Below are 22,360 nucleotides of genomic sequence, written 5' to 3' on the forward strand. Positions count from 1 at the left end.
TTATTGATATATGTACATACATATGTTTTTGTACCTATGTATTTTAAACATAATAAGAAAATAGAAGAGTTAAAAATAAACAAGGGCTGGACAGATAGCTCAGTAAATTATTAGCTTAGCACACAAGGAAGAGGACATGAGCTCAATCCCAACACACACATTTAAGCAAGGCGTGATTCCCAGCACGGGGGAGGTAGAGAAGGGAGGGTCCCTGAGACTCAGCTTGAAGCATCCCAGCTCTGCTCTAGGGGGTACACTCAGAGAGTACTGGATAACTAATCAGGAAGGTGGTCTACAGCTCTTCTTAGTCTTCTGGTTCTGTTTATCCAGAGCTTCGAAACTGTCCAAAGTTAGTGTCTTATGACCTTCTCAAGTCTTTCCACACAACTTTATGAACAACAATGGGTGTTTGCTTTCCCACAAATGATGGTTGCAATTCTAAACAACAGTCATTAATTGTTTCCCACAATTTCCCAAAGGAAGAAGCAATTCCTACCGAGTGAGCTCTGACCAGGTAAAACAATAAACTGTATCAGTCAGATAAAGCAATGGGAATTCTCTAGGAAGGAGTCTGTTAAGAACCTTGAGTCCCCTGTTGCCACCCTCCAGTGGCTTCTACGCTGCTGTCAATGCCTACTAGACTTAAACAGTCATTAGATTATTGTGAGCCCTGGTTTATTGACAGAGTTCTGAAAACACTGACTCAGACGATTTTGGTCCATGTTCTTTTTGCTATTAGTATAGTAGATTTTTTTTTTAAAAAAAAATCTTTCAGGGGTTTTTAAAAAAACCCAGCAACACAGTTATTCTAAGTCATTTTGTAGCAAAACAAAAAATAATAAAACAACTTTTTATCATCTTCTGCTTGCATTATCCCTGTGCTCATCTCTGATCGACACTGAATGCAAACATGAAAATGATTATGGTCACAAAGTTGACCAGCATTTAGATGGGACACCTGATGACTTTGTGTTAAAGAAATAAGTGACCAAGCAACAAAATAGGCAAAGGCACATTTAAGTTTAGGATGAAACTTGAATACTTTATACATAAAGGTTCAACATGATTCTTTTCAGTAATTTGTCATCTAATTTTAAAATGTAAAATATTTTCTACTGTAAAGCTTCTCTTGTGACAAAAAATGACTAAGCAGCTTAGTTAACACGTAATAATTACACTCTCAAAACATACAGCGGTGGAATGTCCCTGGTGTGCATTCATAGTGGATGAAGATCATTATAATTATCATACTTCTCTTTCAGAAACTTACATTTAGTATTCAAGAACAAAAAACAGTGTTGTTTTTTTTTTTTTTGCTTACCAAGAATTTAAGTTTTAAAGAAAAAAGTCTGTGTTTTAAAAATAAGATGTTAAAAACTATATCTGCTCTTACCAACTTGGCTTCATGTTTACAGGACACACACTCACAAACCCTCTGTGTGACACAGAATAGTTTCTCTGGGCCTTGCCAAAGTTTCTATTATAAAAGAGGCCCTATTGAATTACTTGTGTGCTACCAGAGAAATATAATGACAGCTTGCTGTGTCCAAGATATCCAGCCTGAATGTTTTTGAATGGAGTGTAATTTCCTATAAGAAACCCTATCCGTTGCTTATTTGGTGATATTCCCATTAAGAAAAATATTGTTAAGCTTTACTTAATTGAATATATATATATATATATATATATACTATAAATTATCAATGGAATATTTTCTGCCTTCACACTATTTTATATTCATTGCTTCTCGTTCAGTATCATCCATATAAAATTTACCCACAGGCATTAATATTAACCTACTCTTGAGGGCTCCATGGAATTTTGAATTTAATCCATCATATGTTTCCTATGTCTATTTGCTACACATTACTTTGTGTTATATAAATATTTATGGACAGGTGAGAACACAAGCATATCAAATTAAGAATGATCTATATAAAATCAGTATTTTAAATGACTAATGGTCATAGAGAGTGAACTTAAAGCTATTATGAATTATCCAGAGGCGCCAGGAAACATTGCTTCCATGATGTCCCCTTTGTGTAGGCTGCTGAGAGCAGGCAGCCTAGGTAGAATCCTGAGTGCCTCTGAGGTCTCATGATTCACATGACTTCAATGACTTTGAACTTGTCATTTATTTCAGGGTTGCCGAGATCTTTTTAGCTTTCATCTGTTCTCTGACATTCTCTCTACAGCAGCCCTGAATTCAATCACATGGAGAAAGGAGATAGCGTGAAGCTGATGGGGAGGAGTTAGTGAGGATCAAGTATCAGCATCGTTGAAATGACCAGGGAGGCTTTGTGGAGCCCACTACCTATGGTGGGACACCTGACACAGCCCTGGCGGGGGGTGGGGATGGAGGGTGGGTGTTGGACCTGCCTCTGCTGAATGTACCAGGCTCTGCTGAATCCCCATGGGAGGCTTTACCTTCTTGTAGGAGGGAATAGGGGTTGGGTTTGGTGTTGGGGGGGAGGCTGGAGGGGCAAGAGGAGGGAAGAGGGGGATCTGTAATAGTTATGTAAAATGAATAAAAAAAATGACCAGCGAGGGCAGAAAATGGCATCAAATCTGAGAACTTGCATCTGTGGGGTTTTGACAGTAACAAAAAGATACATTTCTAATTATCTGAATATTACTGTGTTTCCTTTTGGGTGTCAAAATTGAGAAAGAGTTCATTTTTTTTTTGTATTTTCTATATTCACTCAATTTTTCCAAAGAGTATGAATCCTATTAGTGATCATTTAAAAACCCCAAATGAGCCAGGAATAGTGACACACACCCTTAATCCCAGCTCTCGGAGGCAGATCTCTGAGTTTGAGGCCAACCTGATCTACAGAGAGAGTTCCAACCTGGTCTACAGAGCGAGTTCTAGGACAATCAGGACTACACAGAGAAACTCTGTCTCAAAACACCAAAACAAAAAAAAAACCTAAAACAAACAAACAAAAACACAACTGTTTCTATTTGGAAAAAAAAATACTAGTCCTTAAAATTACCTGTAAGTTAACTTATTTTCTTCAGAGACCTAGACAAAAGAGTAGTATAGACTAACTACACCACCACCTCTTCCTAACCCTCCAAACGCCATATGTGATAATATGAAAGTGAGGCAAGTTATTTAAACAATGATAAGTAGGCAAATAAATCCATCTTTTTCTAATATAATAGGCAAAACTAAGCCACTAAAGTCTGCAATTACCATTTTACACTGAGGAAAACCCTGAAGCATTAGAAAAGGTTGAAAAAAAATACTCAACTGAAAATGTACCTGAGTGGATATTTTTCCATATACTTAAAATTCAACAATTAATGACAAAACACTAAAACCTATGAACCTGCATTTTTAAAAATAGCATTTAAAGTGTCCATGAAAGAGGCTATTGTTCAAAACTTTAGAGTAGACTATATTTATCCAAATTTTACATTAACTATACTCTCTAGTGATTTTTCCCTTGCTGATTAATGAGATTTCTTGCTATGCAAAATTTATTTAACACCATTAGGAAGAACAAATAAGGTAATAAAGTTTAGATAGTTTGTGTATTGTAGAAAAGCTCTTGGCAAGAGATAAAGAATGGCTTTGATCACTCTGTGTATGTTTAATTATTGTGAAATGGAATTCTACTTCCAAAGTCATTTAAATGTCTGGTAGGAGGTCAAGACGTGTTGGAAGGTGCCAGCATTCTCTCTAATTATGCAATTATTCCCTTGAAAGTCCAAGGTTGTGATAGCCACTGGGTAGGCTGTTCTTCCTCCCTGGACAGGGCTTCTGTTTATAAAGCACAAGCTCTGTTAACCCTAGACCTTAGTCAACACTAATCCATCAAAATCAGCCACATGCTGCTACCAGGGTTATCTAAGAATCAGTTCTCACTTTGGAAAGCAGAGAGCTGAGGTCTGCAGGGATTATTATAAAGGAAGAAATTTTAGTAGAGAACACAGAGGGAAGACCAAGTTTGGAGTCCAAAACACCTCTGAATTAGCCAGACCAAACAACACACCACTGTTATGAGATCTGAACACTAAAAATGTCCCTTTGAGGTATGGAGGGGAGGGGGAGCCAGTGATATGGAGCAGGGGAGTAGAAGGAAAAGAAAGAAGAAGGGGAGATATGCTAGAAGGGAGATAAAACCCTGGTCAACCTCCCTCTCAAGTACTCTGAACTCACATGCCTGTGTTCCTCCTAGACATCTCTACTCAGAGGCCAAAATCATCCTTTTGTTCAACTTCTTGCTTTTCTAGCCAAACACATCTCTCTATCAACAATCAACAACTCATTAGAGATGCTGCCATTCGCCCAGCTGTTCTGGTCAAATCCTTGGAAGTCAGTTTAATTTTTGCCTTTCCTTCATTATCAACCCAATACATTGGCAAGTCTTACTTTTTCCACTACCAAAACAGACCCCAATTCTATTCACTCTTCTCCATCTACTCTAGCATTGCCTGAGACCAAGCATACAGTATCTCTCCATAGAACTCTTGTTGCATTATCGTGATTAAACACGTTCCTTTTGCTGCTGTTTACAGTCGGGCCTGCACATGGTAGACAGAATCAACTTTTAAAATAAAAAAATGACTTAAAATTTTTAGAACATGCCATCAAGTTTGCAGAGTAAAGGGCACATTCCTGATTCTGGTCCAGAAGTCAATGAGGTCCTGCCTCTCACACATTGCCTCCTATACCAGATTCTGTGTGGCAGCTATGACTTGCCACAGTGACCTGGGTTTTGATTCTTTGACTACACTGTGGTCTTCCAGGCCTTTGTCCTTTGTATCTTTGGTGTCCTCTCCTGGGACAAACTTTCCAGAGCTTTCATTTACACAAATCCTCCTCCTCGCTCTTGTCTGAGCTCAAATGTCATTTTCTCTGAGAAGCGTCAAGTCCTCCTGGCTCCAGTCACTACCTGACACATCGCCTTGCTCTGCTTTCTTCAGTCTCCTGAGTCTCAAAAATTTACCATATTATACATTTATTGCCTATTTCCAACCATCATAAACTGATTTCCATGAAAACAGGGCTACGGCCCACTTGTTTCTGTTAAACAGTCGCCGGGACTGTGACCTGTGCCATTTGCAGAAACACACAATGCCTGCGATCCTGTCCCCGTGGCTGAATGAGCATGAAAATCTATGTTTACTTGCCTAACCTGTAGAAACTCTACCATATTCTATTCAGCAGGAAAATGGCAGAAGGAACGAGTAAGTACCAGGTGATGTTAAAGTTTCATCAAAACAATTAGGAACAAAAACCGTCGAAGAACAAGCCCATGAGAAGGTCATTCCCAAAGAGAAATGTAAAATCCCCACAGTGACTTAAGACCACTGGCGGGAAAACCTTAACAGCTGAAGGTTTAAATAAAAATGTTATTCAGTACTATTCTTGCATTCTTCCAAATGTTTCAGTCATGAGAAACCATACACTGTACTCTTTTTTTTTTTTTTTTTTTTTTTTTGGTTTTTCGAGACAGGGTTTCTCTGTATAGCTTTGCGCCTTTCCTGGAACTCACTTGGTAGCCCAGGCTGGCCTCGAACTCACAGAGATCCGCCTGGCTCTGCCTCCCGAGTGCTGGGATTAAAGGCGTGCGCCACCACCGCCCGGCCATACACTGTACTCTTAAACCTTAAGGAATCCTGACAGTAATTTTTATCAACCACCTTAGTTCCTAAGTGAGAAATCAAAGCTACAGAAGTTAAATGACTACCCTTCCATCCCTCTGCCAGGCAGAGATCACGATGGGACTTGAACTCTTGACTTTTTATTCCAAGGTCAGTATTTTCCAGGCTATCAAATTGCTGGCATCCTCTTGGTTACAAATAAGATTCTCCTCGTCACTACTGACCTGACTTAAAAGTCATCTTTTCAGAGTCTGATGAAGAAAAGAAGTCTCCATTTCTTTTCCTGAGAATTGGGGAGTGAGTATATAAATATAAAATATTAATTTTATAAAATGTAAGAAAAGGAGAATCATTTCAATGTTTACCATCACACAATGATACTAGCAACAGCAACAAATCCTATTTGGTCTCTAAGGAAAATGTTCACGGTGACATTTGTACTTCCTAGGTGCCTGGTATCCCTGAGGTTGATAATTACAGTTCCTTCCCCTCTCGTTATTTGAGCACACCAGGAAGTATCACAAACACACAGTAATATCTTTAAAATGGGCTAATTGCAGTCTGTTGGATTTTAGGAAAGACACATGCTAAAGAAGGGGAAAATCAGAACTATTTTCCCTTATAGAGTACTTATATATTTTGGACAACTCCTTCTTAAATCATAACTCAACTTTCAGGGAGGAGAGAAAAATCTCAAGGGCAGTATATACATCAATAGTTACATAGTGGAACAAAAAGTATTGAAGAATTTTGATGAGGAGCATCGTTGTGTCTTGTGGAAGAAAAATACTAGATTGGAGTTGTAACACCCTGGGAAGAAAACTAATAGAATGGTAACCTAATTAAAAAGATGAATAATTCTTTTCTTTAAAAAAAAAGGTAATTCACTTTTTTTTTCTTGTATAAAAAACCCATCCTTATGTGTAATGGCTGGAGCCTGGGTCATTTAATGGAGAATTGATTTGGGTTTTCACAAGATAGTGAATTCCTGATAAGGGGACTTAGTGAACACAGTCTAGAGGTCAGGGTTCAAGTAGCTGTAAGTCTTGGAGATGGCATCCAAGGTGGCTTTGGCTCGATGGCAATCAAAAAGGATTGGTGGCTTAATTTTTTAAAGATAGAACTCCTTTCCACCCAGGAGCTGTGTACTCCCAGAAACAGAGAAGCCACTTTGGGGCAGTTTGCTATGCATTAGGAAGGCCATCCTCTTCTCTTGCTTGGGAATCCACCAAGCACACTCTAGACCTGTGTTATTGCCAGAGCTGAGGGAGGCAATGAATAACTCTTGAGGATGTAAAGTAATGATCATAAATCTGATTGTTTTGAGCAATGATTGAAAGGAGAACCCTTTGCACAGATCCTGGGTCAGTGTCCTTTAATGCAGATCAGCGTCTCTTCCACCCCATTCATCCACTGAGTTCCCAAACCAGGGTCTGATATTGCTCTGAACCCACAAAGTGAACTTAATGAAGGTCAAGAGCCTTGTCTCTCAAGGATGGAAGGTTTAAAGTGAACAGATTGGAAGGCATCCCTGGCTGACCACCTAATGAGAAACCAGTAGGGACCGTCTCGAGGGGACAAGGCTCCACTTTCCACCTCCTCCCCAGGTGGTTAGCACTGACAGTTTGGCAACTTCAGGAAGAAGAACAATGAAAATAACTCACTTCTAAAATATGCTCAAATATATGTTGGCGCAATTGTTTTATGAAGAGAATGAAGTGTAAGACAGATTGATTTATTCTTCATCACAAGCTTAGATGTTTTTCTGATGAGAAAAATAAAGAGTATGGTGAAATGTCATCAATTTATGTTTCTTGGTATATTAAGTCATGTCCTTGTGTAGGAAGATCCATCTGATGGCGTTTTCTATATTCCTAAAGGAATTACAGTCTGCAAGGGGGCAAACCACATCTCTGTCTCACACACAAAGCAAAAGATAAAACCAAACTGCAGAGTCAAAGATCAGGAAGGAAAGAGCCTCCTAACTGCCATTTCCTTCTGCCTACTTCTTCACTGTGTAATGCGAGGCAAGAAGGAATCCATGAAAGAGAAGAGAGATGTGCACGTTTTCAAACTTTCAGTGCTCATAAGCTATAAGGAGGAGGCCGTAACTGGTTTAGAAAAACTTCACTTTGTAAATTATGTGCCCCAAACCAAGTGTAATTTGTTTCCAAATAATGACTTGTTCGAACGGCTTCATTGTCAATTACGGGGGTCCCAGTGCTAATTCTTCAACCAGTTCATAGCCCAGAGCCTTAAGTAAAGCTGCCTTTCAGGAAGTGCTATTCCAGTAGAGCTAAGGCGAGTTTTCCAGATCGTAGTTAACAAGACTGACATTTGTTTATTTATTTTTCCTTTCAAAATGAATGGCCACATGGAAAAAAAATTCTATTTTTAAACATTAAGAACAGGCTTCCAAATTAATTCTTCCATTCCGAATAAGTGTGAGGCAGGGTTTATAAAGAACTTCCGTATTTACCAGTATCACTGAGGACTCTGCCTTGCTGAACATCTTCCAGGAAGAGAAATATGATACAAGTTACATTTCCTGAGAGTGAAGTGAGAGATGCCTGGAGTTTATAGTAAGTCATTTCTTTCCCAGCTGACATCCACATCACCTGTCCACTTACAGGCAATTTGGCTCGCTGGGCTGGAGAGTCTGTCGAAATGCCTTCCCTCGGGCTTGGGGATAATGTTTTTTTTCAGAGCCACAGAGAGTCTGAAATCTTAGCCTTTTTGTGTTTGCTAAGAGGATTCAGACAGATAGGTTGTTAATGGGAAAACAAAGCTTGGGTGATGCTCTAATAATTTCTCGCCTGTTCTGGTAAGCACTTGTTCATTGTGATGTTACAAATGACTTCCTGTGGAACACAAGCCCTCCTTACAAAAGCCATCCAGCCTCCAAGCAAAAAACACAACCAAAAACATGAGGGTGAATTAAAGAAGCTACTGTTCAGAAATAGAGACCCATTGCAAGTGAGTCCTGTCCACCGTTTCTCACCCAAGGAAGAGCAAAACATCCTGATTTAACCTAGTCTTCACAAGAGTCCCTGGAAATCAGAAATGTCCTTCTGGGATCTGGGTGCTCAGCGCTTGCTTCAGGATCCACTTAGGAAGTCTCACACCTAACTGAAAGCTGTGATTTCTCAATGGCATTTACACAGTTCCTATTTTTCTTTTCTTAGGGTATACGCTGCTACTCCTACACCTTTGGCTTTTTAGATGAACGAAGTTCAAACTCTTCAGACCAGCACATATGGCCAATCAGAATAGCCTTGTCTATCTAGATGCTCTCACACCCGTGTTTACTAACCACACAGGATTCTCTGTGTCCCTCCAGCTGCCTTGGCCTTTAAAAACCAATGTAACCCTCCCTTTAACAGCCATAGTACATGCTGTCCCCCCCAGCTCACCTGGCACATTCATGCTTTAAGCCTCAACCTTTCAAATCCTCTGTGAAACTCTTCCTCATCTGGTCTCCCAGAGTGCATGTCACATACATATGACATTGCATTCCATAATAGCTAATTGTTGGCCTCTCTGTCTTTTGAGACAGAAATAACTTGAAAGCATGGACTATGCCTTTATTCATCTTTCAGTCCACAGTGAGTATCCATGATCATTTAGGAATCAAGTGAAATACTTTGCAGAACTTTTTCTGTGCTAGCATCAAAGCTGAACTCAACAGTGACATACTATCATAAAGCGCTTTTCTGTATAGCCCTCCTAAGCACAGATAATTTTATATGCTTATTTGTGTGTGTCAAAAGAACAAGGCAACATGAGGGCAATTGAAAGAATTGCTCACATTCAAAGCTCTAACTTTTGAGCCCCATGGAGGGAGAACCAGAAGTCAGTAGAACTATATTTACTGATAACTCTGGGAGACTATGAGCAGACACAATGCCGCCTCAGTGCCTCAGAGTCAGAGGCATTGGATCCTTACTATACCCCTCCAAAGTGTGTGTGTGTGCTCATGCACATAGACACAGCACTCTGGTCATAAGCTACAGGACAATTCTGGTACCTCAAACCTGATGATGAGCAGGTCTGAGCAGAATTTGACTGGATCTCGGGAAGCAACATTTTTATGGATAGAAATTCCAGCAAGGGCAGGATTCATGGCAAGCAATTTAGAAAACAATGATGGAAGTGGACGTACTTGCCTTTTCTGTTCTTGTTTTGATTTATATTTTCCTTGTAGAGTTAAGAATTAAACTGACACCCAAGGGCATTGCATATGCTACATCCCCAGCTCAATCATACCTTTCTTGTTTTAAACATGAACATGATGAACAACCCCGTGGTTCCCAGAAAATTAACCTAAATAGCCTTTTAGGGGGAACTGAGGACCCCTAGATAATCAGGTAAGGAGTAGGTATCACAACAACAGAGTCATGTGCTCGTGACATCATTTGGACCCTCTAAATGATTGAGTCTTCTGGGACTTATGACTCAGGTCAGAATGAGGTCAGGATTGTGTACAAAATTACATCAAAAGTGAAGTGTATTGGAGCACAAAATTGAATCAAATTTGACTGAGGACATCAGCAAGGGCTGAATGCTGAAGACAAGGCATGCAGTAGGTTTTCTAGGCTACATAGCAGCCCAGTTGGCAGGAAAGATAAACATAGGTATGAGAGAGACATTGTAATACTGATGCTATTGGCACTGGAAATAGAACAATAACTATCAGTATCTCAGAAAAAGAAATTTTAGAGGGCTGAAGAAATCTTGGTCAGATGTGAATGGGTGAAGGGATGAATAAGACAATATGTCAGTAACATTGAGAGGCTTGTGAGTGAAGGGGACTGTTAAGGAAAATGTTTCTAGACTAAGGTGGGATTAAGTATGTATTTGAAGAATAAGAGGCTAAGATACTATGGAGAGATGAGTTGAAAACACAAGAGCAAAGAATTAATAGTGGATAAAGGTAACAGAGAGGGCTGACTGGGGGGAGACAAAGGTCACAATGAGGAAGGCAGAAAGGTCACCTCTGGGGAATTGCTGAGACAAGGATCCCAAGACGTAAAGAGGGAGATGAGAGGGTTCAAGTAAGATTGCCTAATTCAAACTTATATTCAAGCATCCAGATCTTAATCCTTCATGGTTCCGTCATGTGTATCAGTGCTGATTAAAATTCTCACTGACAAATCTATGACAAATTCACTTAAAATATCTAGTCACAGCAAAACAAATTTTTCTTGTCAATTATTTGAATATTTTATTTTTGTTTAAGGTTATAAAATATTCACTGGTTTTTTAGAGTGAATGTATTTTATTCAATGCAAGTTGTCATTAAAATGAGGTAATTTTATATTTCCATACATTATTTAAAACTTCTACAAGGATTATCTTTAAATTCTTACAGATCTAACACTAGTAATTTTGCTAAAGAGTTTGACTTAAACAAACCCATAGTCCTGAGCCCAGCACTCTGGTCTTCCCTTCCATTTTAGAATGCATGAGCAGTGACTCATCTCACATTCTTGGCATGCCAGATGATAATTAAGGAAGTACTGTGATGACATAAAGAATCATGTGTAACAGTCAGTCAGTCAGTCTCATAAAACAGCTGGGCAGGGCTTTAGCTAAGTCACATGGCCCTTATAGAGGAAGCTTCCTATCTCAAAACCAAAGAATGCCCAAAGGAAAGCCCAGGAGACGCATAGTCACTCTCCATAGCTTAATGGAACAGCAAAGTGATCCTTCAAAACTGCTCAGGAATTAGAAGCTTGTGTCAGAGTTCTGAGTATGGTTTCATGCCTCAGAATTTAGCTCTTTCTAAGCACTTGGAAAGGACCCAACTAAGAGAAAAAAAAAAAGTAAAACATGGGTTAGAAAACAGGCCCATATGAGGGAAGGAATGAAAATAATGAAAATTGGTCCTTATAGGCGTGATGCTTAAAGTTTAGCCTCAATGACAGAGGGCTGGGCTTTGAGTCACGTAGCTTAACCATGCTGAACTGTGAAAGACAACAGGGTTCAGAGCTTTCTTAGGTCATCACAAAGAGAAAGCAAAACTTTTTATTATTATTGTTACTGTTGTTGTTAATTATTATTATTATTCGCTGTTGTTTTTTTAAAGCTTTCTTTAGTTTTAATTATTTCTATGTGTGAGTGTGTGTGTGCATGTGAGGGCCAATGCCCTAAGAGGCCAGAAGTTTTGGGTCCTCCTGGAGCTGGAGTTACAGGGTGCTGTGAGGTACCAGGTGCCGGTGCTGTGAACCCAACTCATGTTTGTGGGAACAGCATGTGTTCTTAACAGCCCAGCTGCCCTCTCTACAGCCCATGGTTGCTGTTTCTTTCTGATATACAAAGTGATGGGGTCCATTATGGCATTTCATACATACTTGGTTCCTGTTGATCCTCATCCTCCTCTTTCCTCCCCCATCCTCCTGGCCCCCTCCTGGAAGTCCCCTCCCCATGTGACGTTCCTCCTTCTCATGTCACATGTATGCCATTACCGTCTCTTTATTTTCCTCTCCCTTACTTTCCGCCACTCATGGTCCCCTTTATAATTTCATAATTATACATAGAGAGATTAATTATCATATATATGCTAATTAATTTACATATTCAACTATGTATGTGCATAAGAGAGAAAATAGGTGGTGTTCACCTTTCTCAGTCTGGGATACTTCACTTCATGTAACTTTTCCATGTTTGTTGCTGTTCTGTGGACAATATCTAAGAAGTGGGATCGACCTGCTTTGTCTCTGGGAAGTGGAACAGATAAAGAAAATGTGGCGTGACAGAATCTGTGTCAGTTGTGAAGATAAATGAAATCATGACATTCAGGTTGGAGACATGGCTCAGTGGTTAAGAACACTGACTGTTCTTTCAGAGGGTCCAGGTTCAATTCCTAGCACCCACATGGTGGCTCACAACTGTCTGTAACTACAGTTCCAAGGACTGTGCATCCCTACACAGACAAAAAAGAAAAAAAAAAAGCACATGAAAATAAATATTTTTTAAAAAGAAATCATGACATTTGTAGGGAAATGGACAGATCTGTAAAGTTTTTAGGGAAGTGTAACTTTCCTTGTATTCTGTATCTCTCTAACAAGTTCCAGGAAGGAAAAACAGACCAAATCCCTTACCAGTGGAAGCCTGGAACATCCTTCAGTGCTGAGTCATGGGATACTCAATGTTTGTTGACTGAAATAAGCTTTGATTGCCTGAATTTCTGGGACTTACTAATGATGCTTCTTATTCATCCTTTCGCTGAACAAAACCACTTAGGAACACCTATGGTAGTTAGAAGACACACTCTAGCTCCTATTTGTAATTGCATGAAATTTAAGTTTAAAAAACAATGCATATGAATTTAGAATCATGGGCCCTAATGCTACAGAAGGCGTCAGAGAATACGAAGTATACATGGATATGAATATGATGGGACAGAGTTAGTGCTCTATCAGGATCCCTGAAGATGGCTTTCATTTCTAAACATCAGTCTTTTGGAAATAATCATGCATATAGAGAAAAATCCCCTTCCCATATTTTGTAGTGCTATTTCTAATACTAAAAGCCCGAGTTTGACTAATGACAGGTTATGTTGGAGGAGAGGAGGAGGGAGGGGAAACTGCAGTTGGGATGAAAGATAAATGAAAAAAATTAATTAATTAAAAAAAAACTCTGAGCCGGGCGGTGGTGGCGCACGCCTTTAATCCCAGCACTCGGGAGGCAGAGGCAGGCGTATCTCTGTGAGTTCGAGGCCAGCCTGGGCTACCAAGTGAGTTCCAGGAAAGGCACAAAGCTACACAGAGAAACCCTGTCTCGAAAAACCAAAAAAAAAAAAAAAAAAAAAAAAAAAAAAAAAAAAAAAAAAAAAACTCTGAGTTTGTATAAAAGCCCATGTGAAAAGCCACGCTCATAGGATCCATCATTCAAAACTAGCAAAGACAAGATGTAAATTTTGACACAAGCTATCCAGTGCACCAGTCAGGTTCAGGGTGAATTCCAAGGGAGATGTTAAACTCCAGAGGCCCCTAAAAAGTCTAAAACACAAAAAAACACAAATTAGACTAGCTTCTACTTACTTCTTCCCTTTCTTTGAGACATGTTCAGGCTTTATTTGCATGATGTTTTCTTAGCTTTTGGTGATTATACATTGATACTTCCATCTTCTCAATGGACTACAAGCATAGTCCCTATAAAAATTTTACTTGTCCTTTGATCTTTCAAGTTGACTTTAACTGATATATAAAAATCATACCTAGGCCGGGCGTTGGTGGCGCACGCCTTTAATCCCAGCACTTGGGAGGCAGAGCCAGGCGGATCTCTGTGAGTTCGAGGCCAGCCTGGGCTACCAAGTGAGCTCCAGGAAAGGCGCAAAGCTACACAGAGAAACCCTGTCTCGAAAAACCAAAAAAAAAAAAAAAAAAAAAAAAATCATACCTAGATGGTATGGTCATATATTTTTGATACATGTATGAATTAAATGATAATAAAATGAAATTAAATGTATTTATCACCTCAAGTGGGTCATCAATTCCTTATGGAGAATCTTTCAAAATCTTTTTCTCAAGCCTTTTGAAATGTACAATTTACATTTATCCAACACCAGGAGCTACTCCTATCTCACTGTGACCTGGTATCCTCTCCATCCCTCCTGCTGCCCAAATGTGCTAGTTTAAACGAGAAGAATCCTCCCATAGGATCAAGTATTTGAACATTCGGTCCCCAGATACCAATGCTGTTTATGGAGATGGTTCAATTTTACTGGAGGAAGTAAATCACTGAGGGACTTTATAGCCTCGTTCACTTCCAGTTTATTCTGTTTCTGTTTTGCTCTTGAATATGTAATCTCCTGGCTCCCTGTTCTAGTCACCTTCTGTCATGCTTCCCCTCTCACCCTCCAGCCATTATGCACTCTCTCTCTGGAACTGTGAGTCCAAATAAACTTTCTTCCACGAGCCTTGTTAGTCATGGTGGTTTTTTATAGCAATGAAAAGTGACTAATACACCTCTTCTGGTCTCTCAAAACCACCATTCTACTCTCATTGACTATCCCTGACTTGCATGTAAAAGTATGGAACTATATAACCCTGCTTTCATAAAGCAACCACCAAGTTCATTAAGGAGATGGAGAAAGACGATTTCTTTTCACTAGAGATTTATTTTGGGAACAAAAATCAGAATATATTTATTTCATTCTAAGTAGAATATGTTTAGCATTGTAAAAGACTAAGTTTTTTTTAACACACCCAGTGACATATGTGTTAAGTAAATAAAAAGTAAAGTATGTTATTCTAGCTCTCAAAGTCTTAGTATCTAGATATTTTTCATGATTAACATCAGTTTACCCCTCTTCATAGGTGTCACTTCAAATGCAAAACCCACCAGCTTCCAGAGTTTTTACCATAAATCAGAACAGTTGCAGTTCTGAAACTCATTGGAGCTCCCCACACCTTTCTTCCCTCTAATGGGTCATAGTGCTAAAAATCTACAGAACTCAGTAAGGCCTCAAAATCCACCCTAGCATAGTATGCCAGACAGCACTACATAAATAACCCGAGAGTTGGAGCGATTTGCCATATCAGATTCAATACTAAATCAGAAAATTCATTCCTTGAAATCTATTCCCCATTTCCCAATCCAGTTCTGAGTGTGATGACTTTATGATCAACAATACATAGAAACTCAAAATTTATGAACTATCATCTTTGTATTGTTAGAATATTTAAAAAGGTTCATTAAGAAAAATACCCTTGGTGCATAGTGGTAGATCTCTGCATCTTCTTCCATTAGTTACTCAACGAAGGCTCTATGATGACAATTAGTGTAGTCACCAATCTAATTACCAGGGTTGGCCAATTCAAGCCCCCTCACCACTGTTGCTAGTAGTCTAATCTGGGGTCATCTTTATGGATTCCAGGAAATTTCCCTGGCACCAGTTTTCTCCCTTACCCCATAATGTCTCCCTCCACCATAGACTACTGGCAATGGTTGAGAGGGTGCCTGAGCTAACCTACTGTGATGATTGGATGGCTGAATACCCTAACTGACATCATAGAACCCTCATCCAGTGACTGATGGAAGCAGATGCAGAGATTCATGGCCAGGTCCCAGGTGGAGCTCCAGGAGTCCAATGATGAGAGAGAAGAGGGATTCTATGAGCAAGAGACATGGAGACCATGATTGGAAAAAGTACAGAGACAACTGGCCAAACTAGTGGAAACACATGAACTGTGAACCAATAGCTGAGGAGCCCCCATGGAACTGGACTGGGCCCTCTGGATAAGCGAGACAGTTGTTTAGCTTAAACTGTTTAGGGGGCTCCCAGGCAATGGGACCAGGACCTGTCCTCAGTGCATGAGGTGGCTTTTTGAAACCTAGGGCCTATGGTGAGACACTTGCTCAGCCTTGGTGGAGGGAGGGGGAGCTTGGACCTGCCTCAACTGAATGTGCCAGGCTCTGCTGATTCCACATGGGAGACCTTGCCTTGGAGGAGGTGGGAATAGGGGGTGGGTTGCAGGGGAAGGATTGGGGGTGGGAGGAGGGAGGACGGGGGAATCTGTGCTTGATATGTGAAATGAATGGAAAAATCTCTTAATAAAAACAAAGATCTCTTTCATTGCTCTCCCATTCCATCCCTCCCCCAGCTCGACCATCCTGTTCCCTCATGTTCTCATCCCCTATCTCCTACTCTCTATTGCCCCTTTATCCCCAGTTTACTCATGGAGATCTCCTCTGTTTCCCCTTCCCAAGGTGATCTGTACATCCTTCTTAGGGTCCTCCTTGTTTTCTAGCTTCTCTGGAGCTGTGGGTTGTAGCCTGATTATCATTTGCTTTAATATCTAGTATCCACTTATGAGTGAGCTCCAAGCTCTGGGAGTCCAGTCAAAGAGAGGGAAGAGGGATTCTATGAGCAAGGGGGCAGGTGTGAAGATCATGATGGGGAAACCCACAGAGACAACTGAACCAAGCTCAAAGGAACTCACAAACTTTAGACTGACAGCTGTGGAACCTGCATGGGACCGGACTAAACCCCTCTGCATATGGGAGACAGTTGTGTAGCTGGGTCTGTTTGAGGGGCCCCTGGCAGTGTGATCAGGATCTATCCCTGGTGCATGAGCCGGCTTTCTGAATCCCATTACCTATTGTAGGATACCTTGCTCACTCCTGATAAAGCAGGGAGGGGCTTGGTTCTGCCTCAACTGAATGTACCAGGCTTAGCTGTCTGCCCATGGGAGAACTTACTCTGTTGGAAGAGGGGATGATGCGGTGGGGTGGGCGTGAGGGGTGGCGGGGAGGTGATGAGGAGCTGGAGGAGGGATGAGAGGGGGATTTCTGGTTGGTATATAAAATGAATAAAAATATGAAGTGTTACATTAAAAACAAAAGAAAAGAGAAATACCCCTTTCAGTCAAGAGAACAGCATCTCTGGCCTGGAGGTGACATGACACTCCAGTTGGGCCAGATTAGCCACCTGCCCGAGGTCTAGCTCCTAGGAAGGTAGGCTCCTCTTAAGCCAATCTAAAGAGATAGGTGGAGCATGTTCTCCTTAGTGAGATACTGTATTTTTCCTTCCCCCGGGTTCCTCCCCACAGCACAGTATCCTATGGAGTGCAGTCTTCCCACCTTCCTGAATTACACAGAAAAGTGCGGCTTTCCCTGTATTTGTGCTCTCAGCACACTTTCCCTGACACTCTGGGCTTCCTTACTCCTTGCCATGTGTCTAACCTTCATGCTGCTTCATAAAACATGGCTTTCTTTTCTCTCTCTTTCACATTCTGCTTCTCTGGTAGTTTGGCCGCCCTGAGGGTTTTTCTTTTAAAGTCTAATGAATTTGTCTTCAAGATTCCATTTAAGTGCACTCTTAAATTCTTTTTAGCAATAAGACTTAGAACCCTAAGAGGGGAAAAAACCTTCCCCTGAAAAGACAATTCAGACGACTAGATAGTGTGGCACCCAGAATCTTTTACAGCACCGATACTCACCCTTTGTTAGCTCAAAAAATACTGAAGACATGAATGGGAGTTTCAAATCACAAAAAAACTCAACAAGTTCTCAAGACACCCTTGAGTCAATAGACCTCTAAATGTACAATAATGTAGATATAGATAGGTAGGTAAAAGTATGGAAATCTTGAAGAGCCTTGCTTGAGCAAATTTGGGGTGTCAGACAGGAAGCCAGGCTGAAGATATTGAATGTACTTGAATAGGTTTCCAAATCCCCACATTCATGAGGCTTCTTCCCTCATGAATGTCAAGTAGAATATGCCAGAACAATAAAAAAACAAGTTCAGGCACAGAAAGCATTTTCATTTTCCATATAAAACGGCATCTGCCTTTTCCCATGCTGACTCCGCAAGGCAGCTTATTTACAAATGTATAAATAGCTGCAACTTTACTCCGGGCCCACTGAAAAATCAAAATGGCATCATGCAAGAGAAGCATCCTAGCATACTTGGCTCAGTGAATGAAATGTAAGTGGAGAGGAGCCAAGCGACTTGACCCTCGGTAGTCAGCTTAACCAGACACCCTCCAGTTTCCTGCCATGGAGGAACCTGGGCTTACGCTCTGCAGAGCCAGAAAATTTGCTTTCATTGATTGTCCAGAGACTGGGGAGTGATTTAGAGCTGAAGGTTGGAAAGCAAACTTCAATTCATTTATAATCCTGTTCACTCAAAGGGGGAACAGCATCGCCTAACAGTGGCAGTACTTTTAAAATCAGCTTATTCTGCTTTTGTACAAGTCCAGTGAATTTAAAATAACTCATTTCAGTCAATTCTTTCCTCACATTACCAGATTTACAGGCATTTAAATCAACAGAAAAAAAAATATAGGCAAGAAAAATAATGCATCATAATGCTTGAACAGAATGTATTGCCTTTCTTAAACTTATTAAGAAATATTATCTACCAGTAGTTAACCTTCCTCCCTCCCTCCCTCCCTACACACACACACAATCTTGCGGTCACCGGAAGATGAAAGTACCCCACATGACAATCACTCTTGATATACTTCCAATATCAATTTATGCTCTTCCATAACATCTTTATTTCTCATCAATAAATGAACAGAGGAATGCTATTAAATTAAAGTCTTCCAAAACATCACAAAACAGGAAGTTTAAAAGAAACATTTCTAGAGGGGAAAATGAGTTATGAGCTTAGTCTATGTGGAGAATCTGAGGATAAGCAATAAGATGTGTGTCAAAAGTGAGAAAATCCATGCATGCTGTATTCATCTTCACACAAAGACATGTATGCTGAATGCTAAACCCAGGGGGACTATGGTGTGCTTTTCCTTAATGGTGCATTTACACACAAGGATGCTCAAGTTTGACACAAGAAATAAATAACAAAAAACCTTCAAAACATTTTGGTACATAGAGGAAGCGCCTGAGGTCAACTGCAATTTTAATTCACCACAAAACATAGTATATATGGGAATAAATACAGCAGCGGTCTTTTGTCTCTGAATCTATGTTGAACCTTATATTTGAAAGTTCACTTTTAAAATCAGATACCAGTTATGTCTACTGTAAATGCCAATAAGATTACTCCAAAAATGTATTTAATTTTCTAAAGACTATTTCTTTATGCAAGTAAGTTTTGATTGCAGAGTTTTATCAGTAACGAATACATAAGTCGTATAGTCATTACAGCATGGGGGCACTACTGAGCGTTTATATTTTTGAGCAAGAATTTGGAATAGCCTTAGAAAATAATTTTTGTAGTTTTGTCAAAATGAAAACGAATAAGTTTACTCACCTAGTGTCTCTGAGAAGCAGTGCACTTCCCAATTTGAAACAGGTTTTATCACCTTCACAAAATGCATGCCTCAGAGCAAAGCTTTCTCCTAGATCAAAGCCTGTAAAATGTGACGTGTTATTAAACCCAGCAATAAACTCACAGACATATTGATTTTTAAACAGGAATTTGTTATCCATATCCACAGGTTGATTGATTTAAAATAAAATCCTCATATTTGAAATCAACAAAGGTGCTTAATTTCTTTTTTGCATTCTTTCCTTTTGGGGTACAGGAAAATAAAATTTTCTTTGCCTGTAGAAGGCACAGCTATCTTTCTGAAGAACGGTTCATAAATATAGTTCTTTTTGTCTCTGCCTAGTCTGATTGCACAGCAGTACTCCCCCCTCAGCCTCCCCAGGGCTAAGACTGCAAATGTACACCAACCACCATCCTTGTTTCTCACAGGTGTTGGAAAAGAATGCACTATCATTTTGCTTTAATTTAGAAATTGACCTAAGCAAATTATCATGATAGTTCATTGTACCATCTCTAAAGTATAAACAGAACATAGCCAGAATAAAAATCGTAGCCATTCTTTTCAAATCTAAACAGCCTCTTACAAATATATACTTCAGGAAAATTATATGAATGTGGGGAAATGCTTAGAATTCAAGTGCAATATGTGTGTTATCATCATGTATAAATGAGAGAGTTGGAGAAAAACAGAAAGAGAATATGGAAAGGAAGGGGAGGAAGGAAAAGGAAAATAAGAACGTTGACCCGGGTATGGTGGTAGCACATGCCTATGATACATTTTGGAGGCTGAAGCAGGAGGATCCTGAGTTTGAGGCCAACCTGGGCTACACAGGGAGATCCTGTCAAAAGACCAACCAACAAACAAAAAACAAAACAGCAATAACAACAAAACCAGCAAAGGCAATATTAATAACAAAAGAAAATATAAAGAAAGAGAAAAATATAAAAATGTTACACCAAAATAGTCTTGAAATTATGACTACGTCTGGATGTTAAAACATCTCAAAAATATTCTTTTCCCTTTTCAGAATTGCAACAGAATGCCCAACTTCTGTGATTTTTACACAGCTTTTGTTCTCCACCAAGGTGAGGTATTGTTACCCCGAGATTAAACAATAGAGAACTCTGCTGACAGTATTTGACCTGGCCTGCAGTATTTACTTTCTATTTCTATATGGATCTTAGGATCTTAACTTGTAATGTTGGCAAAGGAGCACTCAGGTGCACCTAGGGAGCACTCAGGACCACCTAGGGAGCACTCGGGACCACCTAGGGAAAACTCCTTCCTGTTAGGAGGATAAAATCTCTGGCTTGGTGGAGACCTAACATTCCATCTGAGCAGTCAATGAGCTGGCTGTGGAGCCACCCCTGCCTGGGAAGTGGGGAGGATGGAGGGTTCACCATAAGCCATACTAAAGAGATAGGGAAATCATTATTCCTCTAATGAAATATTGTACTTTACTCTCCCCGAATTCCCACTCCCCAGAGAAGTCTTTTACGGGCCTGCCACCACATAGCGTTTGGTCACTATGAATGGACACTTTGCACAAAGTGCTACTTAGCCAAGAATACTTACCGGAAACTTCAAGTTTGTTTCTGTTGTCTTGATATCCCTCCATTCTCAGTACAGGGCAAGTTGTTTCTATTTAAAAGACAAGCACAAATGATATGAACTAACATTCCCGTCCTACTTTTTTCCAAATAAAGTTGAATGCTACAATCATAAACAAAATGAAAGTGAAAATAAAAATAAACTGAACTATTTTATTAAATTTCTATAAATTGGGGATGATGATCCCCATCCCACAGTATTTCTATGAAGATTTAATGTTTGTCCATATAAAAAAAATAGACTATTGCCTGGCCCATGGTGAGAACACAGTGATGCTGGCTTTTATTATCACAATTACTCAGGCATCCATCATCTCTACTCGGTGAGTTTACATGTCCAATGAAGCCACATCATAGAAATGTAGTAATGTATGTGCACACATTAGTCTCGAACTAACATATTTAAATCTAATTCAGACTATGAGTTACATATGAAGTAATACTGACAAGGGTGCCACCCACGTTCCCAGTCACACCACTGTACAACAAAATGCAGCTACACTTAAGTACATTAAACCTTTTACACTGTATAGTCACAAGTTCAATTCTCCATCGTCGAGATTTATGTTTGCGTTTCATGTCTTAAACTTTATAGTATAGACAGAAAGTAAACTGCTTATGGCCAAACTGACCATCTGCTTGGCTGAAAGTGAAAACCTCGAATTTTCCAGACAACTACTGAATGCCTCAGTCCTTCATTTGACAAATACACCTCAGACCTAGAGTTGTGACAAGGAATCACCATTGCATATTTGACTAGAAGGGTCTCAAGGTTTAAGTAATGCTATCATATAATTTGCAAAAAAAAAAAAAAGCAAATAACATATTCTTTCTGAATGACAATTAAAATCCCAATTCCAATAGATCAGTCAGGGTATGGTGTGTATGTGTGTGTGTGTGCGTGTGTGTGCGTGTGTGTGCGTGTGTGTGCATGTGTGTTTCAAAACTGACAAGCTCTTGTCTAGTTTAAATGGAAGAACAAAGAAACAAAAATAGCTAAAGGTAAAGCTGAACAATAACTTGGAGGCAAACCATTGAGATATAAGGAATCCTTTTAACATGGCATTAGTGTGCATATAGAAAGACAGACCAATCAAACAGAACAGAAGGTCCAAACGCAGACCCTTCCACATATAGCTCCATTTACTGCAAAAGACCACAGCAGTCCAGTGGGAGATGGAGGGCCTTTTTAATCAGTGGGTTCTGGTATTAGATGTTGACACAGGAAAACATTGAATCTTGATTTTTTATACTGCATGCAGAAATTAGAGAAAATTATATATGTGAAAAACAAAACATAAATCAAGTTTGGTAAAGCATAAAGCTGTGTGAACTTGGAGAAGCCAAGGGTTTCTTGAAAGAGACAAAGAATTACTGACAAAAGAAAAT

General features: G+C 39.8%; 1 protein-coding gene across 1 annotated transcript in view; it reads right to left on the reverse strand.

The window, feature by feature from the left end:
* The window catches only part of Col19a1 (collagen type XIX alpha 1 chain), a 335,394-nt gene that overhangs the window by 291,191 nt on the left and 21,843 nt on the right, over nt 1–22,360 (reverse strand). Inside the window, exons 3-4 of the mRNA XM_076557961.1 lie at nt 20,937–21,002; nt 19,343–19,442 (exon numbers count right to left, since the gene is read on the reverse strand). Of these exons, the coding sequence (XP_076414076.1) occupies nt 19,343–19,442; nt 20,937–21,002 (166 nt within the window). The remainder of the gene's footprint in view (nt 1–19,342; nt 19,443–20,936; nt 21,003–22,360) is intronic.

This window comes from Peromyscus maniculatus, chromosome 21, assembly GCF_049852395.1.
Source record: "Peromyscus maniculatus bairdii isolate BWxNUB_F1_BW_parent chromosome 21, HU_Pman_BW_mat_3.1, whole genome shotgun sequence".
Classification (NCBI taxonomy): domain Eukaryota; kingdom Metazoa; phylum Chordata; class Mammalia; order Rodentia; family Cricetidae; genus Peromyscus; species Peromyscus maniculatus.